This window comes from Ambystoma mexicanum, chromosome 10 (genome assembly GCF_040938575.1).
Source record: "Ambystoma mexicanum isolate Mex_15411 chromosome 10, UKY_AmexF1_1, whole genome shotgun sequence".
Classification (NCBI taxonomy): Eukaryota; Metazoa; Chordata; class Amphibia; order Caudata; family Ambystomatidae; genus Ambystoma; species Ambystoma mexicanum.
The window spans coordinates 771774714-771793519 of record NC_090932.1 but is presented as its reverse complement, the minus strand read 5'-3'; the positions used below and the strand labels follow the sequence as shown (position 1 = coordinate 771793519).

At 46.5% G+C, this 18806-nt stretch overlaps 1 protein-coding gene across 3 annotated transcripts in view; it reads left to right on the top strand.

Annotated features, from left to right (window-relative positions):
* C10H3orf33 (chromosome 10 C3orf33 homolog) overlaps positions 1 to 18806 on the top strand; it is a 202536-nt gene that overhangs the window by 155805 nt on the left and 27925 nt on the right. For all 3 annotated transcript variants that reach the window (XM_069618425.1, XM_069618426.1, XM_069618427.1), the window contains exon 4: positions 10045 to 10205. In XM_069618425.1, the coding sequence (XP_069474526.1) occupies positions 10045 to 10205 (161 nt within the window). The remainder of the gene's footprint in view (positions 1 to 10044; positions 10206 to 18806) is intronic.

The following is an 18806-nucleotide window of genomic DNA, read 5'->3' as shown; positions in this document are numbered from 1 at the left end:
ATCTTTATCCCACCGCTGCCACCACTGTTAATCAGCAGGCGGGAGGCGTATTTGAGGATGCACCAAATCCTTTTATTCAGAACAAACAAAAAAAAAAAACTTTAAATGCAGTTTTCAACACAAGCACGATTTTCGTTTTTTCAAGGAAGCACTTCTTTCACTTTCCTGAACAAGGCCTTAAATCAGGGTTGGTGCTGTGACACGGGTTAAGGCCAAATTAATGTGAAGAAAGAAAAAAAAACAGAAGTCTTTTAAATGTCCTTGCCTTTTATTGTGGGCTTCTTTTTCCTCCTAAGGCACTCACTAAGCGTTGCTTCAGACTTCCTATCTGAAGTTCAATAAAAAAAAGAGATGTCCATTCCGGTAACCTTTTCTTTCCTTGGTTCCGTGGGTTAAAGTAAACAGTCCATAAATCAATGCCCGTGTCGTCTAACAGCCAGCATTTATCCCGGCCAAATGGTGCTTTTCAAGTAAGCCCCTGTCAGAGGGACTCTGCGTTTTTCTGCGGCGAGAGTTTGCGCATACGGACTTCTTGCATGCCTGTGGCTCTGGCAATCAGTATGCCCAGTTAAAACCTGCTGCCTCCTCCTTCCATTTCTCCTTGCACTCGCCTTCTCCCTGGATAAAGAAAGAACAGACAGCCTCTCTGAATACACGCACGCGTTAAAAATGCTGTCCTCCCCTCCCAAGTCCAGGTGTGTTCAATCTTTCCGTGCTCTCATGAATCAACCCCACCCTTTCCTCGCTTTTCTCTCTGGGCTCTCCCACCTGACCTCCCTGGTTATTATTGGATTCCACCCACCCTCCTGATATTCTGTCCGTTCTGAATGCCTTTCTTCTGCTGAGGTAATAAGGTAGGTGAAGGTCACTATGCATTTTGGAACTAAGTGATTTGGCAGCTTTTCTTCGTGATTCAGCATAGTGCATTGTGGGAGAAGTAGTTTTCGGACATGTAGTCTCTGTAGATTTTATTTTGGAATCTCCTGGCAGAGTTGGTTTTTTCATTATGTGCGGCATGTTTTCACTGTCCATGACTGCAGGTACAGGGTGTTCTGTTAACTTTATGTTGGTGAGTGGGCTAGATGTCCCGCCACTGTTCAAATTAGGTGACTCCGGGGGTGTATCCTCACAGTGACTAATGAAGCAAAGAAGTGGACCCAGAAGGCTCCATTACATTAAACTGGCTGCCTGGGGTGCAGCAGAGCAAACAGTGCTGCCTGAAGTTCGGTGGCCATTTCTTGCCCTCTTGGTGTAGGGGAAAGGGTTAAAAAACACCTTTCAGGGAACATTTCTGGGGTCTTCATTCAGTTAGGATTGGGACGAGGAAGAGAGGATGTGGGGGTAATATCATTTTTTGTAAAGATTTACATTTTACTTATGACACACCCTAATTAGGGGCGGGGTAGTATGTATGCGATACTTGACCATATTTGGGAAAGGTCTGCTTCCTCCCATTGAGCAGCTGCCCCAAGGAAACTGTTTTGACCAATTAAGATAGTTAATAAAAGGACCATTAGGCTTTTTTTAGCCCTATTTGTCGTACACTTGCCTCTTATATAGTAGACTCTCTATGCATCCTTTGTGGTGGGCACATTTGGATGGACAGTCATGTCATGTATCGGGTTAAATGCATATTTTATATTGATCTGTTTATTTAGAATAGTAAACTAGAAACAGGCTACTCTAAGTTACTTTTCTTCAGATCTCAAATTCAGTACATATGAGGAGGGCTGATATATAAACAAGCATTTGCTGTTTTTTAATCATAAACATATTAGATCATGCAGTGTACATTGGTTCATTTTAATAGCATTGGGGATAGATTTCATTTATTCACAACATTGCCCAATTATCAATTACTCTTTTATAGTTTTTCTATTATTCCTCCTTCTGCACATGAAAGTGCCTAGAAGATCTGTACGTCGCACTCTTGGGGGTAAAAGGAGATACCCACTCCTCTATAACATAACATAACATAACAAATGATATACTCTAACGTTGCGCCATAAACAAAAGGTATCTCAAAACCTCTTTTAGTTCTTGAAGGTTTGTTTATTCCATGTTAGTGTCCAACTGTTTACACATCTTTTGGCCACCTGACCATTTTTTAAAACTGGCTATTGTGCATTTACACTTTATTTATTATTGTCACGATCCATGCCCCTGACCCCCTCAGGTATAACAGCCCCCTGGCAGCAGTGGGGCTAAAGCCCTTCACACTGGCCCCAAGGGCCTTAAAACTCCATCAGAAACATACATGGAGTCAGTCCCGGCGGCTTTGGCGTCAGGCTCATTATCAGGAATGAAGCAATACCAGTTTTGGACCTTAATCCAACATGTAGGCCTATGACACAGCTCAGTTCTTTAGAACCAAGCCTTGCGGTCTGGTGTTTTGGGTGTGGCTGGGTCGGGAACTACTTGGCCTGGAACTACTTTACCTGGGCTGTTTAAACCACACCCAAACATCAGAACACGCCTCGCGTTATTCCACACTCCTGCACCGTAATGCTCACTGTGTCCAGCTCCTGCTCATCTGCTTCTCCGGCGGCCCGATCCTGAAGCCCTAGATCCAGATTCCATTAATAACATGGAAGAAGAGTGAACAGCATTAGCAAGCAAGAACACTTACCTGTGAAGTAACCAGTCTTGAATCCATCCTGCGCTTCGCTTACCTCGCCCATCTCCGGAGTTCGCCCAACTTGCAAAGGCAAAGAAGCAAGGACAGCATTAATAACAATTCTTACCTGGGCAAGCAGCGAGTCCTGGCAGCACCCTGCCCTTCTCTTACCTCACCCATCTCCGGGTTTCACCACAACCTGCAAGGGAGAAGGAACAAGGTCAGGCTTAACAAAGCACTTACCTGGACAAGCAGCGCTTCGATCGCTCATCACTTCGGAACATCACTGCAACCTGTACAAAGAGAAGAGGTTAGCAGTTAACACCAATAAACAGCGCAGCGCTCCGCACATCAACAACTCACCATGGTCTTCGCCATCGGCGCGGCAACTCCGAGATCGCAACCATCCTTCTGAAAACAAAAAGAGACATTGTTGGGGAACAGCGTAGTGGAGCAAGAAGCAGAGAAGACAGAGAAAACGGAGGGAAAGAAAGAGACAGAATAAAGACGGAAAAGACATTGTAACTCACCTGGAAGATAGCAAGCAGAGTCGGAGTCACAGCCGGTCTGGACCCGACATAAGGGCACACGGACCAGTGAAGCAAATAGGTCCACGGAATGCCCGCACCAACCACGAGCCCCTGCACAGAGACACAGGACAGAGAGTTCAACGCACAAAAACCTAAGGTGAGCAATAACCCCAAGGGAGGGGATTTGGACCAGACGAAGGTGGGAGTCCACCCATCACAGAACCAGTATCTTAACCCTCCATTCTCCTGTTATAGGCGCTACCCAACGTCTGGCACATAACCAAGCAGAGAGGGGTCCGGGATAGCGCTTAGACCTCCATCCAGTATCCTGTGGCGCCCCTGTGGATACAAGGTGAGCGTAACAATTATAGGAAATCAATTCTACGACAAAAATTATGTGTGTCAGTATATTTATAAATATCCCCAATAATTATTTGGTATATTTATACATTGTTGAGATAGAAAATAAGGATTGGTCGTAGGGAGGATTGATTAGGGAAATGAAGAAAAATATAGAAAATACCATATTTAGTGATAACATTCTCAAATAAAATTAACAGTTAGATACTCCTAGCATTTAATCAACCTCTGAAGTATTCATTGCAACACATATGTAGAGTCCACTAGTTCCAGGCCCCATATTTGTTATATCAATTGTGTGCTGTCAACATTTGCTTGAACAAACAGGCATTTGTTGTGTTTAGTAATAATAATTGATTCCTTTTTGGAAGTCTATTTCTTTTTGCCTACTTCCTAAGAGTACCCTGTATCCAGACTTAATAATGTCAAAGTTCTACTTAGCCTTTGCTTCCTTGACTTTGTTCTATGATCTTTGACGATCCGTTATTCTTCATTCATTCTAACAGGGATAAATCCCTATATACCTGTAAGGGAAGATAAAATTCTATTACATATTTCCTCCGTTGTCTGTTATGACCCTTCACTTTCCATTAGGGAACTTATTATCTCCTACTATGGCTCTTGGTACACATACTTTAAACCAAATTAAATGCCCCTTATTTCATTTCTAAATTGATTTCTTCGGATTAGATTTACATGCTCATCTAATTAGTAATGTTCTAATATTATTGACCTAGCTACTGCATTTGCACTTAACTATTTGATAGTGGACTTTCGTCTTCTTGCCTTATAGTTCATAAACGCGATCACCATTTCTGACCCTTTTTATACGAACAGAAACAGATTAGTAATGTCACGTGATGGCCTGTGCTTCGTCATCAGGTTTGGCTCACCATACTCTGGGAACAGTAATTCAATTGTCGTTTACTATATCTGCTATTTATACTGAAGATCCCAAACACGATTATCGTTATAGTTCTTTAACTTGTACAACCACTGCATTATGATGTGTAACGCACTCGATTTTGCCACATCATATAATATATATATATATATATATATATATATATATATATAATAAAATATCAGGGGGATATAAGCCGTATAAATCATCAGTGCAAATAAGCATACCGTTTTAAAATAAATAAATAAAGCTCAATATGATACTTATACAGTCTGTTGGGGTCCAAGTTTGGTAACAAGGATATTTCGGAAAAGGTTATGTGTCATAAGACCACTTGGTTGGTCATGGGTGCAGCCAAATTCAGAAATGATTGCTGTCACCCTGGCAGGGTCGTAATAGTACAACTTTCGAATAAGGTCAGGCGCCGTAAGACCACTAAAGTGGTGATGGGTGCAGTGTAAATATTGGATTACATAACATACAAGGGGTGAGTATATTCCAGATAGCCCACTTGGCGCGGTGAACACGTCTCTCCAGTTATCTCTCCTCTTGTCGCTGCGCACCTATTGCACATGAGGGCTTCCACCCGTGTACAACCTGATTGTTCAGAACAGACCCAGAAGAGGGGGAAGGCTGGCATCGTACACAAACACCAGATCCCAGTCCTACTTAAGGACACCTTAGCCTGCAGCACTGATTGTGAATAATTGCTTGTAAAATTCCAACTCTCCCCTGCTATCTCCCTCAGGGTTCTACTCCTATACAGACTCCCTGGCTACAACAGGAATTTTGCAGACTTCCTGAGTGATGCACTATTGACCTACTTAAATCAGCATCTTTCTCTCACCATACTAGGAGACTTCAACATCTGGTTTGACACTCCCTCAAACCCTGTGACCAGCTCACGCACGGATAACCTAGAAGCCCTCAACTTGACACAATATATCCCTCCCTACCTACAACCTTGATGTGGTATTCAGTGCCACGAACCTTCTATCTACCCTACCCCTGTCCTAAAATCTGAATAGATCACTCCACAATCTTCTTCTCCCCTCTCTCCTCCCATCTCCCTTTGTCCCGGGATCAGCAGCCTGCCCTCTCCAACCACTTCCTGTCACATCCCTCTCTGGAATAAAGTCACCATTAACCCGGATATAGCCAATTCCCTCCTCAACTCACTCCCAGCATTCTCACTCCAGAAAAGCTCCTCCGCCATTCAACTCTTTGATCATTGGCTCTCCAGCGTCCTCCCCCGCTTTCCTCAGAACATCGTAACAACAGCCTGAGTACCCAGCATTGCATTGTCTACCCTTAACCGGTCCCTCTCAGAGATGTTCCCGAAAGCCTTCAAAATATCTATGTCAAACCTCTCCTCAAAAAACCCTTGCTACGGTCACTCATTCCCCAGAACTACCGGCCTATTTACAACACCTGCATCAATGCCAAACTCCTGGACCGCACTGCATATAAACAGCTCTGCCACTTCACAGAATCCAACAACCTTCTTGACTCAGCCCAAACAGGCTTCAGGCCCCTCAGAGGAACTGAGTACTCCCTTGTGTCGGTTTGGGATGACTTAAAAAGAACAGCAGACGCGGAAGGAAGTGCAGCGCTTATCCTTCTCGACCTATCTGCCGCCTTCAATATCATTGACCATACCATACTCACAGACAGGCTACACTCCTTAGGAATCAAGGACTCCACTCAAACATGGATCTCCTCCTTCATCGTGAATCTCTTGCAAATCATGCTGCACCGCCCTTTCTCCTCCCTCTTTTGCTCAGTGCTGAAAGGTGTATTGCATTGTGCTTCCCTGTCTCCCCTCCTATTCAATATCTACCTAAGCCCTCTCCCGGTACTCATTCGATCCCATAACCTCATCTCTTACAGCTAAGCAGATGACACCCAGATCATCCTCAAGATCCCAAAATCGCCAGCCTCCGCCCGTCCGGACTTCTCTTGCCTTTATGATATTGACCACTGGATTGCACCCAACAAACTCCTACTCAACCCAGGCAAAACAGAAATCCTAATATGTGGCAAAACTGCATACTTCCCCAACCAATCCCCTGGCCACACTCCCTAGGACCCCTGGCAACATCCACCTCTGTGGAAAAACCTTGGATGTACGCTGGACCCTAATCTATCCCTCTCCCAACACATCAACTCTGTGTTCAGAAACTACTTCTTCCACCTACGCATCCTCAGGCAAATCTTCCTGTACCTCACCTACCCACACTGAATTTCTGCTATCATTGCCATCATCCTCTCCCGCACAGATGATGCAAACTGCCTTTATCTAGGTGCCCCAACATTCCAGCTCAGGAAACTCCATAGAATCCAAGATGCTGCTGCCTGTCTCCTTATTGGCCTCTCACCTAGAGAACACATTAGCCCTGCAGTCAGAGTCCTACACTGGCTCCCTATCGGTCAAAGGTTTACTTTTAAAGCCATGTGCATCACTTACCGTGCCCTCCACAAGACTGGACCCAAATTCTTCTAGGATAAACTCATGCGTATCAACACACCAGTAACCTCAGATCTGTCTCTTCATCTCCTTATCCCCCATAACAGTTCCACCAGATTGGGAGGCTCCTCTTTCTCCATCTTAGCCTCTGCCATCTGGAACTCGCTTCTTCTCCACATCCACCCCATTGATAACCACCTCTCATTCAGAAAGGCCCTCAAAACTTGTCTATTCCCACTATAACCTGAAATCCTCTTCCCCACTCATTTCCATCACCATAGCCTCTTTCACATGCACCAGCCTCACTCTCATCGAAACACCAATGAGTCACGTTTGCAGTGGATGCCAGCTGTTGTTGCGGCGGCCCACCTTACACACATCAATCACTGGCAACCTCTCATACACAAACCCACAGGCTGATGCTGGCCATTGTCGCGGTGGCCCACCCTGCTAAATCAACCCCGAGACCACACTTTGAACATGATCACACTTTAGCCCCTAGGCCTCCTTCGCTCTGACTGCTGCGCTCAGGCTAACGGTATAGAACCTCTGACAGTCTGATGGTAGCTTGTACATTACCAATGAAAGGTTTCACGACATCCGATCAGGACATGGAATATGCACTGGGGTCCTGTCCTTAGACCCGCCTCAGCTCTATACCTAGAGGACCTATACTGGTAGCCCTTCTCATGTCAATGGGCCTCATTACGAGGTAGGCGGTAAGGGATTACCGGCACTGGTAAGGGCACCGGTGCCGGTAATCCCGTACCGCCCTATTATGAGTTCCCTTTGCGGGTCCTCCCTTAAAGCCTGGTTTTTCCAGGCTTTAAGGACCGCAATTTGCGGTACCGTTATTAGCGCCTTCCCCATTCCCATTGAGCCCTATAGGGACTCAATGGGAATGGGGAATGGCCCTGGTGAATGGGGAATTACCAATCCCGCCAACCTTGGAATGGACCGGTAATTGCTCCATTCACCAGGGCGGAGTCGGAACGAGTTTGGAGGCAGCCATGGCGCTAATAGCGCCATGGCTACCTCCAACCTCGTAATGAGGCCCAATGTCTAAAGGGATTGCCAAAAAGCACACAGAATGTTCGATTAGATGGATTGATGGGGGTAGAAAATTTGGTGCACCTAGTTGGATTTTTGTGGGTAGGAAATGCAACGCACTTAGATGGAGTTTTGGGGGTAGGAAATGTGATGCACTAAAATGGATTTTGCTGGGTGGAAAATGTGACGCACTTAGATGGATAGTTCTGGATAGGAAATGTGGTGAACTTAGATGGACTTTGGGGAGTAGGAATTGTGACGCACCGAATCGATTTTAGGAGGGGGGGTAGGAATTGTGTAGCACTGTCTTGCCCGCCTGTCAATTTACACAGCTGTTTTATGATGATATCCCCAAAACTCTGAAAATCATAGGGAGAACTGGCCTGATGCACTTGAAGTCCTTTGAGGACGGACCCATTTGCACCAAGAAGATGTATGATGATTGCCCCTTCTGTGCTTAAGGATCTGTCAGAATAGCTTGCCACTGCTCTGGAGACTTGGTACTGGACCTGAAAGTTTCTTGATATTCAGCCTGCTTATACGCTTACAATACCTATAAGGACAGCCATGGGGTTATACCTATATACGCGGGTAGCCTGGCATTGTACCTAGAAGAAACCACATGCAGGTTAACACATGTGTTAAACTTAGAGCATTTACACCTTATAATATATAGCCCATCCTTGACACTCAAATATATATGTTGGTAACCCTCCATTGCACTGGTAACTGCTTAGGTTAGCCATTTAATTTTAATTTTATTAGCATTTTTAAAGCGCTCACACAGCACTGGGGCATCGAGGTGCTGTTACAGGAATATGTCTTAGTTGCGTATTTATAACACGCTTAATATGAAGAGGTTTTTAAGCGCAGACCTGGGGATCGAACCTGTGTTGCTTCGTGTCGTCTTGTTTCCAAGGCGAGCATGTTGCCGCTGAGTTATTTGTAATGCACAGGGGTTATATGCAGGTATTCCTGATATCACACTTATTAGACGCCTTTGGATAGCGTTTGTAGAACTTGAAAGATATATATTAAGACTATAAAGGTAACCTGTTGTGCTCAGTGAATCCCATTATCGTAGTTTCTATGGTAGCCTGTCTTTCCCTGCCTAGAAGATGTTCTAGGACATCCAGTATATTGCACTTGTTAGACTTTAGGGTATCCTGTCAACTCTGCAAAGGTAGTTGGCTTTTTCTTCCCCACAGAAGACAGGATGACACAGCAACATTAAAGATAAGCTCCCTCTGAGCCTAAGGTATGTGTAAACACACCACTTCGGTGGACATCTGCCGCAGGCACAGCTATATCCACGCACTTCAGAATGCAGCTACGGCTGCAACAAATTTAATCTAGTTAGTCGCATAACCGCCTTGCACTGAAACACCGGACTTGCCTCAACACCTTTGCCGTTAGAATACAGCAACAACCTACAGCAAATTTCGGTCTAGCTGGGTACATATCGAGTCTCCTGCGCTTGCACTCCCTTGTGACCTTCCTCAGCACCTGTCCACATGCCTGACCTCTTGGATTGCTTACTGGCGCCTAGCCAGCCATCAGAATCTTGGTCAAATGCACACACGCATCTTAAGCCTCCTCTGAGGACTTTCCCCTACCTGGACATGGGTCCCTGAGGGTGTTCCTACACAAAGTGCTTTGAGGCCATACAAATGGTAAAAGGCGCTATATAATTTACTACTACAATACAATAGAGTGGAGATGAATCCCTCAATAAATCCAATCCAATTGAACACATTGCTCCTGGACTTTTTCCTTCTCATGCTTTCCTGAGTATCTCACCTATCCTCTGCCCTCACCTAAACTATCTACCCGACTTTGCTCCTCCCTACCACTACTGCAAGTTCTATCATACTCCTCCTTTACCTTTCTGAACAATAAAGCTCTTCAGCGTCATAACGTATGGCACGAGGCGGTATACAACTGCAGGATAACATATCATAAAAATCATTTTGACCATATGGTTTTGTCAATTTTTGGTTAGTCAAACCCAAAATAGTCCTACTGTCGGCCCCCGTTCGCTCTGGGAACCTACATTTTTATAAAGTATGCTGACAACCCGGGCTGACAAATATGACATGTTTTTTTTTTTCTTCAGGGCAGTCAAATGGTGCCTTGGTAGTCCGGCTTGCTGGAGTAGAACTGACACCGAATGGCCAAGCATGGCTTCAGGAGCACTTGAAGCCTTCCCAAATGCTGTGGTTCCAACTACTTAGACGAGAAGATTCAGTGCTTGATTGCTTGGTGTTAGTGAACAGGGTAAGTACATACATAATTGAATGGACTTGGCTATATGTTATGCTCCTTACATTGCCTCAGTCAGTGTATACGCACTCTAACATTCCTTGCTGTACATTTGACCGCGTTACATTAAATAAAACAATGCCGAGTCCCTACGTTTCTAGTACATCCCAACCTCTTTTCTCTGTGTAATTGGGTCTTTCTGTTAAGAAAGTAAATAGTAACCCGGCTCCAGAACTAAACAACACAAATAGGAAACATGTCCACCTCCCTTCTTCGAATGTTTAAATGTGCTCAATGTTTATGAAACCATACCCTCTTTTTGCACACCGCAATTCCACACCTTTGTTTTACGGACAGAGTCAATGCACTTAGCTTCGTTGGGCTTTTCTAGCACTGGGTTGTCTGTCACAATCGGATGAGCGCTTCAATGACCTTGTTCAATGGGCGACATATTTCTAAACTCTTCATGCCACTGACTTTTTGTCGTTGGGATCGCTTTTCTTCCAGTTGGTGTCCATTATTATGGAAGCCCCGTATGTCTATTTTAATGTGTTTGTAATATGATATGCTAGAATTTGTTAAACGACACTCCAAAATATAGTACAAAATATCTTCAGTTTAGGGCAACTGCACTACATGTGTAGACTATAATCTTCCTCTCTACTGCTCCGCCAGCATGTTTCTGAAATCACTTGGAAAATGTTGGAGCTTACTTGACATGTCATACCAGTTGAAGGGCTGAGGCTCTCTATTTTGAACATATCTGGTACTGTTAAGTAGTGAGAAGCTGTACAACTTGACAATACTATGGGCCTCATTACAAGTATGCCGGTCCGCAAATTGCATTGCCAGTATATCCATACCGGCACCTTTTTCCAGACTGGTGTAGTCCGAGTAGTGACGCCAGTAACACTGGCATCGTCAGGGACCCGGCATGCCCGGCAACACCATTGCCGGTATCTGCGGAGACACACGGCAGCCATGCCAATGATACCGGCATGGCTTAAGTACGTACACACTCTGAGGTGCACGGACATGCAACCACCGGCATTGACATGCCGGTAACAACATGACACATGATGCCGGAAACACTGGCATCACGGACCAGGCGTTAAGTGGATTCTGGTGTGTAGAAACATACCACAGGTGCTCAAAATCAGAACAGGTGGACCCAATCGTTTGTGCCCCAGCACAGAAGGGCACACTCCCACACCCCACATCCCTTCCAAAACCATAATGCTACCATTAGCACTAGCAGTACTGGAGCTGGAGGAAATGCCTGCAGAGCTACTGATTAAAGAGGCAGTGAGGCGAAGGACACACCAAAGGCGTATGAGGAGAAGGAGGGCCATCATGGCCCAGCAAATCCCCAATGTGCAGCAGGTTGTATCCTGCAGGCAGCCACCAATCCCTCGCCTAAGGGCCACCCCATTCAATCTCAACCCCGGTCAGATCCACACCCTGTACCGGCTGAACAGGGACACCATGATATGATATGGCATTTATAACTCACCTATACACCAGTGTTTCAAGACGCGACAAGGTAAAGGAGGGGGAACAGAGGGAAGACAGAGACAACGATCTTACTAGGCCAGGTGACATTGAGATCGCGCAAGTGCAGGGGAGGGGGGAAAGGGAAAAGTGCGGGGAGAAAGGGAGGGTGTGGAGTGCAGTGCATAGGATAAACAGTAAAACAAAGAAAGAAAGACAATAAATAAAAAGTGCGGCCAGCTCGTGGCAAGTGCAAGGGTAAGTGCAGACACCAGGTGTCAAGTGCTGGTAGGGGGCTGTAGGGATACAGAACAGTCCCTGAGTGCAAGGGTTGCCAGAGGGCAGTGCATGTGTGCAACTGGCGGGGAGGGTACCTGGGCCTGAGATCGAGGGTAGCCAGGTAACCAGTGCAGTTTCAGTTTCAGCCAGGCGATCATCAGGGGAGAGGAGGAGAGAAAGCAGAAGCAAAGTGGAAGGTCTTGAGGTGCTTCCAGAACAGGAGATGGTTCTCCTCAAGTTTCAGTGAGGCAGGGAGGCTGTTCCAGAGGGAGGCCCCAGCAGAAGAAGGAGATCTACCACCAACTCGTTGCTTGGAGAAGCGACTGACCCTGAGAGATTTGTAGGTGGCTGAGCGAAGAGCTTGAGAAGGAAGATATTTAGGAAGAGAGAGTTGAAGGTATTGAGGCCCCAAGCCCCATAAGGCTTTGTGGACAATGCAGAAGGTTTTGAACATAATCCTTGCTGCCACTGGGAGCCAGTACAGAGATTTAATTCCTGGAGAGATACGATCCCTGGACTTGAGGCCAAGGACAAGTCTTGCAGTCCTGTTTTGGATGAGTTGCAGAGGTCGTAGAGTAGAGGCAGGAAGATTTAGAAAGAGGCTGTTGCAGTAGTCCAGCCTAGAGAGAACCAGAGCTCTGGAGGCAGTGAGCTTCTAGGGAAGGAGAGGAAAGGAATAATAACTTTGAGGAGGTGCAGCTGGTAGTGTGACTTCTTAGAGACGTCAGAGATGTGAGGAGAGAAGGAGAGTGTGGAGTCAAAGATGACCCCAAGGTTTTTAGCCTCACAATTGGGAGCTGGAAGAGGGCCAAGAGAGGCCGGCCAGAGAGTGACAGGAAAGGAGGGAGCAGGTGTGCCGATGAGGAGAATCTTGGTCTTACTGGCATTAAGGCAGAGATCATTGGCGGCACACCACTCCTGGATAGCAGACAGACAGAGATGATAGAAGGAGAAGAAGTGGCATGCATCACTACTATAGTGGACCTGATACATGATGACCTGGTGAGCGTCATAAATATCTGGACAGCCATCCACCCCTTGCTGAAGGTAGTGTCAGTGATACACCTCCTTGCCACAGTCACATATTAGCACACAGTGGGGCAGCTGCATGGTATCTCCAAACCATGTTCTCCCGTGTGCTCTTCCAGGTACTAGATGCACTCCTGTCCCACGTACGCGACTATATCAGCTTACCACAGACTGCAGAGGAGGTGAATGCCACAACAATAGCATTCCATGCACTTGCAGGCATGCCTAATGTAATTGGTGCAGTTGACAGCACACATGTGAAGCTGGTGGTCAGGCATGCTGTGGGAGTAGTGTACCGCAACAGGAAGCTGTAACAATCCCTCAACGTACAGATGGTCTGTGATGCCCACCAACTCATCATACATTGCTGTGCAAGATTCCCTGACTCTACACATGACTCCATGGTGCTGCAGAACTCCACGCTACATGGCACGACACGCTGGACCTCGCACCTGGCTGCTGGGTGTATCTAACTACAAGGCCATGTGGACTTTTGAATTGGGGGGGGGGGTAGTAATTAGCATAGCAGAGCTGGCTGCTGGGTGAGTCTGACTACAAGGCCATGTGGACTGTTCAATTGGGGGAGAGCGGGGGGCAGTAATCATCAATAGCAAAGCTGGCTGCTAACTACAGTGGACTGTTGAACTATGGCCCAGCATGAGATGGATAACCAGTGAATGTGCACACTGCATGCATTAATCCATCATTATTCCTACTGCAATTTCCTGCAACCTTTACCAAACCTCTGTGAAAGTGCACAGAGGCTGTATAGGTCATTAAAAGGCAAAGGTAGATGAGGAATAAGAGCAAGGAACCTCATTACCCACAATCTGCACAATAATAAACCTCACACATTGAACGGGACATGACCATACTCAGCGTTGTGAGGGCATGAAATGTGCAAGTGTTTGGATGTAGCTGAAGGTACAACACAGTAGTAGCATGCCAAAGCACAAGTCCTTGACAGCCGTGTCTCCATGTATGTAATACATACAGTGCATACATTACTACATCTAGTTTGGCCAGTAATAAACAAAAACCACATGTACCAGAATGCAGCACACCATAGTGACAATGACCAGCCCAGAGAATCCAGAAGCTGCCGCACAAAAATGATTTGTGCCTGCACACACATTCCACAGGTAGACTGCCTGTTAGTACCGTGTCATGTCTCCTTAAGGAACACCTTCAAATAGAGAGAATACTTAACTACCACTAATACTTGATTAGAAGGTGGCGCTGTCACCCAATTCAGCCTTTCCCAATGCTAAATACACTCCCCCACCCTTATTGCAATTAGGGTTGCAATTATGTAACCCTTCACCCCTCTCACACACACACACACACACATATTAGATCAATATGTGTTTTCGTCATATGGGTAACGATATATAAGGATGTCTAGAGGAAGGATTGCTAATAAAGACTGCATCTCGTTACTACCACTAAATCACAAATGCAAATCATTTCAATGCTAAAAGTACCGTTGTACATGGACATTAGATTTTCTTTTGTGACACAATAATGACATTTAAAAACATTTGTGTCAGATGTACGGAAATACCTAGAGGTCATGTTGTCTGTGAATGGTCCATGTGAAAGCAACTGCACAACACACCCCACACACGCATCCTGACAATTTACCCTTCGGGAACACGAAAAAGAACATATGCTATGTAAATTAATGTTAGTCTCCTCAAATGAACACTATACAGCCAGTGCTAACATGAAATGCCCAGGAAATTAACATGGACTCATTCTCTTGCTCCCTTGCATGTGATGCTGGTTATCCCCTGATGGCATGGCTAATGACAGCCTCTGTTTTTTTTTTTTTTTAACATTTATTTCCCTTTGTCGGGTGTGCAGCGGGGGTGTCCCCTCAACCCCCGCTCACTATCCTGTATTTTCAGACTTTTCGTAGTCAGACCTTTTTTTTGGTCCATTCGTACAATACCAATCCCACAACAGGCACAAACGGGAGTACAACCGTGCCCATGTACGCACTCGCTGCACCATTGAGCATAATTTTGGCCTGTTGAAGGCCAGATTCCGCTGCCTCAGCAGATCTGGGGGAGCTCTCATGTACAGCCCAGAGAAGGTGAGCAAAATTGTGCTGGCATGTGCCAAGTTTCACAACATGTGCATCCAGCGCAACGTGCCCCTGCCCCCCAACAAGGATGATGCACATCGTTGCAATGGCAATGATGGACGTGCCACATGGCAAGAACTTATATACCACTACTTTTGAACACCTATCAAACATACGGGACTGGACATGGATCGCACTGGGCACTGCACACTGTGCATGAATAAATGCACTCACACTGAAAGATCAATGTCCACTCATGTGTCTTTTTGCAACACCAGATATATTGTGACTTGAATACCTATTTACAATTGTGATTAGCTTAAACTACCTCTACGATACCATCCAACCATCCCCACACTCCCTCTGTGGCTCTGCCCAGCATGCGTGCAGTGTTCCTGGAGGTGTCCTGTAGAGTGTGCCGCATGAGCTGGGCCTCAGCCAGGTATTGTTGCACCATTGTGTGCATGGCTTGCTGTCGTGCCTCCATCCTAGAGAGGTGCCCCTCGATGTCACGTGCATTGCGGAGGGGTGGTGGTTATCTTGGTTGGGGGCTACAAGGGCCCACGTGACTGAATCCAGCAGCATCTGCATAGCTCTGGTCACTGAGTATGTTGTCGACACCACCGTCTTCCCCAATATTTTTCCAGTCTGCCGCCTTGCGGAAGTGGTGCAGGTTCATCCTGTTGGCAGGGTGGCTGGGCGGCATGTTCATCCTGCAGGCGGGGTGGCTGGGCGGCAGGTTCATCCTGCTAGTTGGGTGGCTGGGCGGCAGGTGTAGTTGCCCGCTCCCGTCTGCTGGTGGATGCGTTTGTATCCTGGCCGGAGGTGGTTATTGTCCGGCGAGGGGGCTGTGCCCTGGTGGCCCTGGATGTGTTTGGCTGTTCGCCGTCATTGCCAGATGATGTTCCTGTGTGGGACAGTAAGGCAGGGCATCAGTGATGGGTGTGGATTCATCAGACAGACATCAGTGCTAGTACTTTCCAATGTATGCGCGTTGTTATGGACATGGTGGTGGGCATGGCATGGTGCACACATGCATGTGTCAGGGATGCTGTGTGGGTGCATGTGTGTTGTGCGGACATGGTCTGAGCAATGTCTGTTGCCTGGGGTACTGGTGTATCGCTGTTTGGGTGTTATGGGAGTGCCACACAAACACTATGACATGGTGTTGTTTCTGATTGTGAAATGGATGTGTTTCACATGTGACTGCTGCCTCTGGCAGTTTCTGCATAGATGGTGATTTAGCGGGATGGGACATGGTTGGTGGGACAAGTGTGCCACATGTATCATTGATGTGTGCATCTTGTCATCTGCTGGTGGTGGGGGTACGTTACACTGACGTGTCTTTGGGCATGTGGTAGAACAGCGTTGACAACAGCAGTTGTGCAGTGTCAAGGGGATGTGTTTCTGAGTGCCTGCAGATGCAACTTGTAGGGGCAATACAGGGACCTGTGTGATGTGTGAGTGGTGTATGGGTGTGTGTTGCAGGCAAGTACGATGTGCATGTGTGCAACGAGGTTGACGGTGGGTGGAATACCAGCAGGGCTATACTGTCCTCGGGTACATCACACTTGACATATAGGCCTACACACTGGCATTGCGGCTACAAGATGTGTGATGTGACATTGGGCTTACGGGGACTCACCAGCATCATTGGACGAGACATCTCCAGCCTCTGCGACTCCCTCTATTGCCTCCATATGCATTATACTGCTGCAAGTTTCCTCCCATGCCTGCAGTTTTATTGGAGATGGTGGTCCCCCTCCTGTGGCCGTGCCTTGGGCGCGCCTTGCCGCAAGAAGGTTCCGCACACGTAGACGTAGATTGCCCCACCTCTTTTTGCAGACCCTCACTGTCCTGGAGGTTGTCCCCACAGCCGACACCTTCTGGGCAACCTCTTCCCAGATGGCCGCCTTTCTGATTTGTGTTTGGCGCCGTAGGTCATTGCAGAAGACTTCTGCAGAGTGCTCGACCAGCGTGTCCACCAGCATTTTCAGTTCAGATTGTGCCTCAGACTCCTGTGCACTGAGGATTGCAATGGATTGTGTTTTTATAATGCCCACCGATACATTTCCTGTTCTGGCGATGATGTTATTTCCGGTAACAGTAATACTGGTGGCCAATAACAGCGGTGTGCTCTGACCCAGAAACGGAGTCAGCGCCAGCGAGGATGCCGGTATAGGGGTTTTGGGGCCATTTGATGGTGTTACTGGCATTCCAGTGCTACCATCTCCGGTGTGCCGGGATGCGCGCGCACGCAGACTCATAATAAACAGTTGATTCTGGCAGCAGTGCCACACGGACACGGTAGCACCGGCATGCCGCTATTTTCAATTTTTTACCACAAAACTTGTAATGAGGCCCTGTGTGTCCCTCCTGTCCCATTCCCCATGTCTTCTGAAAGTTGAACATGCCAGATTTGTAGTTAGTTTTAATTATGTGTAGGGGGAATTTCTGTTTATTGAAAAGAAACCGTTAATAGCAAATACAAGTGTCACTATGCGCAACTGGCCTCTGGGTGGCAGCATTGCGCCAAATATGATTAAACCTATATTCCTTTTCCAAGGAAAGAATTCTTCAAGTCACTAACCTCAATTTATGAGGAAAATAAGCCTTCATATACTGATGCGCCTTTTGGGCTTCAATATGGTACACCTAATTTCCCTGAGAGTTTTATCTCAGAAGAATCTAGATTAACAGATCTCTGTGACAACCTGCAAACAGCCAGTGGGGTGGACACTTCACCAGAGCTTGAATTTGGTAGGCCTGATGCTGGTGAGCATACAGATGCTTCATATAGACAGTTGGTATCTACAGTTATAGACTGCCTGGGGTGGACTATGCTCACTCTCCCCTTCCAGCAGGATGATATGGCGGACATCCTTGATAAGGGTCTGCAAATGGGAAACGCCCAAGTCTAATCCGGCAGTAAACACAAACCTGACTAGAAAGTACCGGCCATCTAGTAGTGACCCAAACCACCTATCGAAACACCCCACTCCAGAAAGTCTGGTGGTGCAGGCAGCTACGGCAACTTCAAAACAGGCTGCTTATCCTAGCATCCCTCCAGATAGGGATAACAAGAGAGTAGATGCATGGGCAAGGACATTATTTTCTGTAGGGAGCATGGCTCTTAAATCAGCCAACTCCACATGTGCCTTAGCAAAATTCTCATTCACTCTATGGGACTGTATTTCCATGACGGCAGAGCATATCCCCGAGGGGGAGGAAAGAGACAGATTCTTGGCTATTGTTAGAGACGGCAAAGAAGCCATGTGCAAGTCTCTTCAGTCGGGTCTGGGTTCTGCTGATAGCATCAGCCGAGCCATGGCAACTAGCACCGTAATACGCAGATTTGCATGGTTGAGGAAGTCGGGATTTGTGTGGATGTGTGTATTGAATAGAAACAACTCCAAAGATATGGTGAAGTGTCACCAATAAAACCAATGAGGTTTTGGCTGCTTTGTATATTAAAGAGAATTTTGAGAAGATAAGAATGACCAAAGAGCTTTATATCTGGCATATGTCTCTGAGAGTTGTATGACTGAATCACTAAATACCTAAAACTCAATGGGTTTGGTACGCATTTCCTTAATAGTCACCCTAACAATACAATTTTAAAAACAAATATCTAGCATATATCTATGTTTGGTCAGGAAAGAGTTTAGCTGTCAGAGTGGAATGACTGCGAACAGCTCAAAATTACTCGCACACTGGTGTGGATCAGC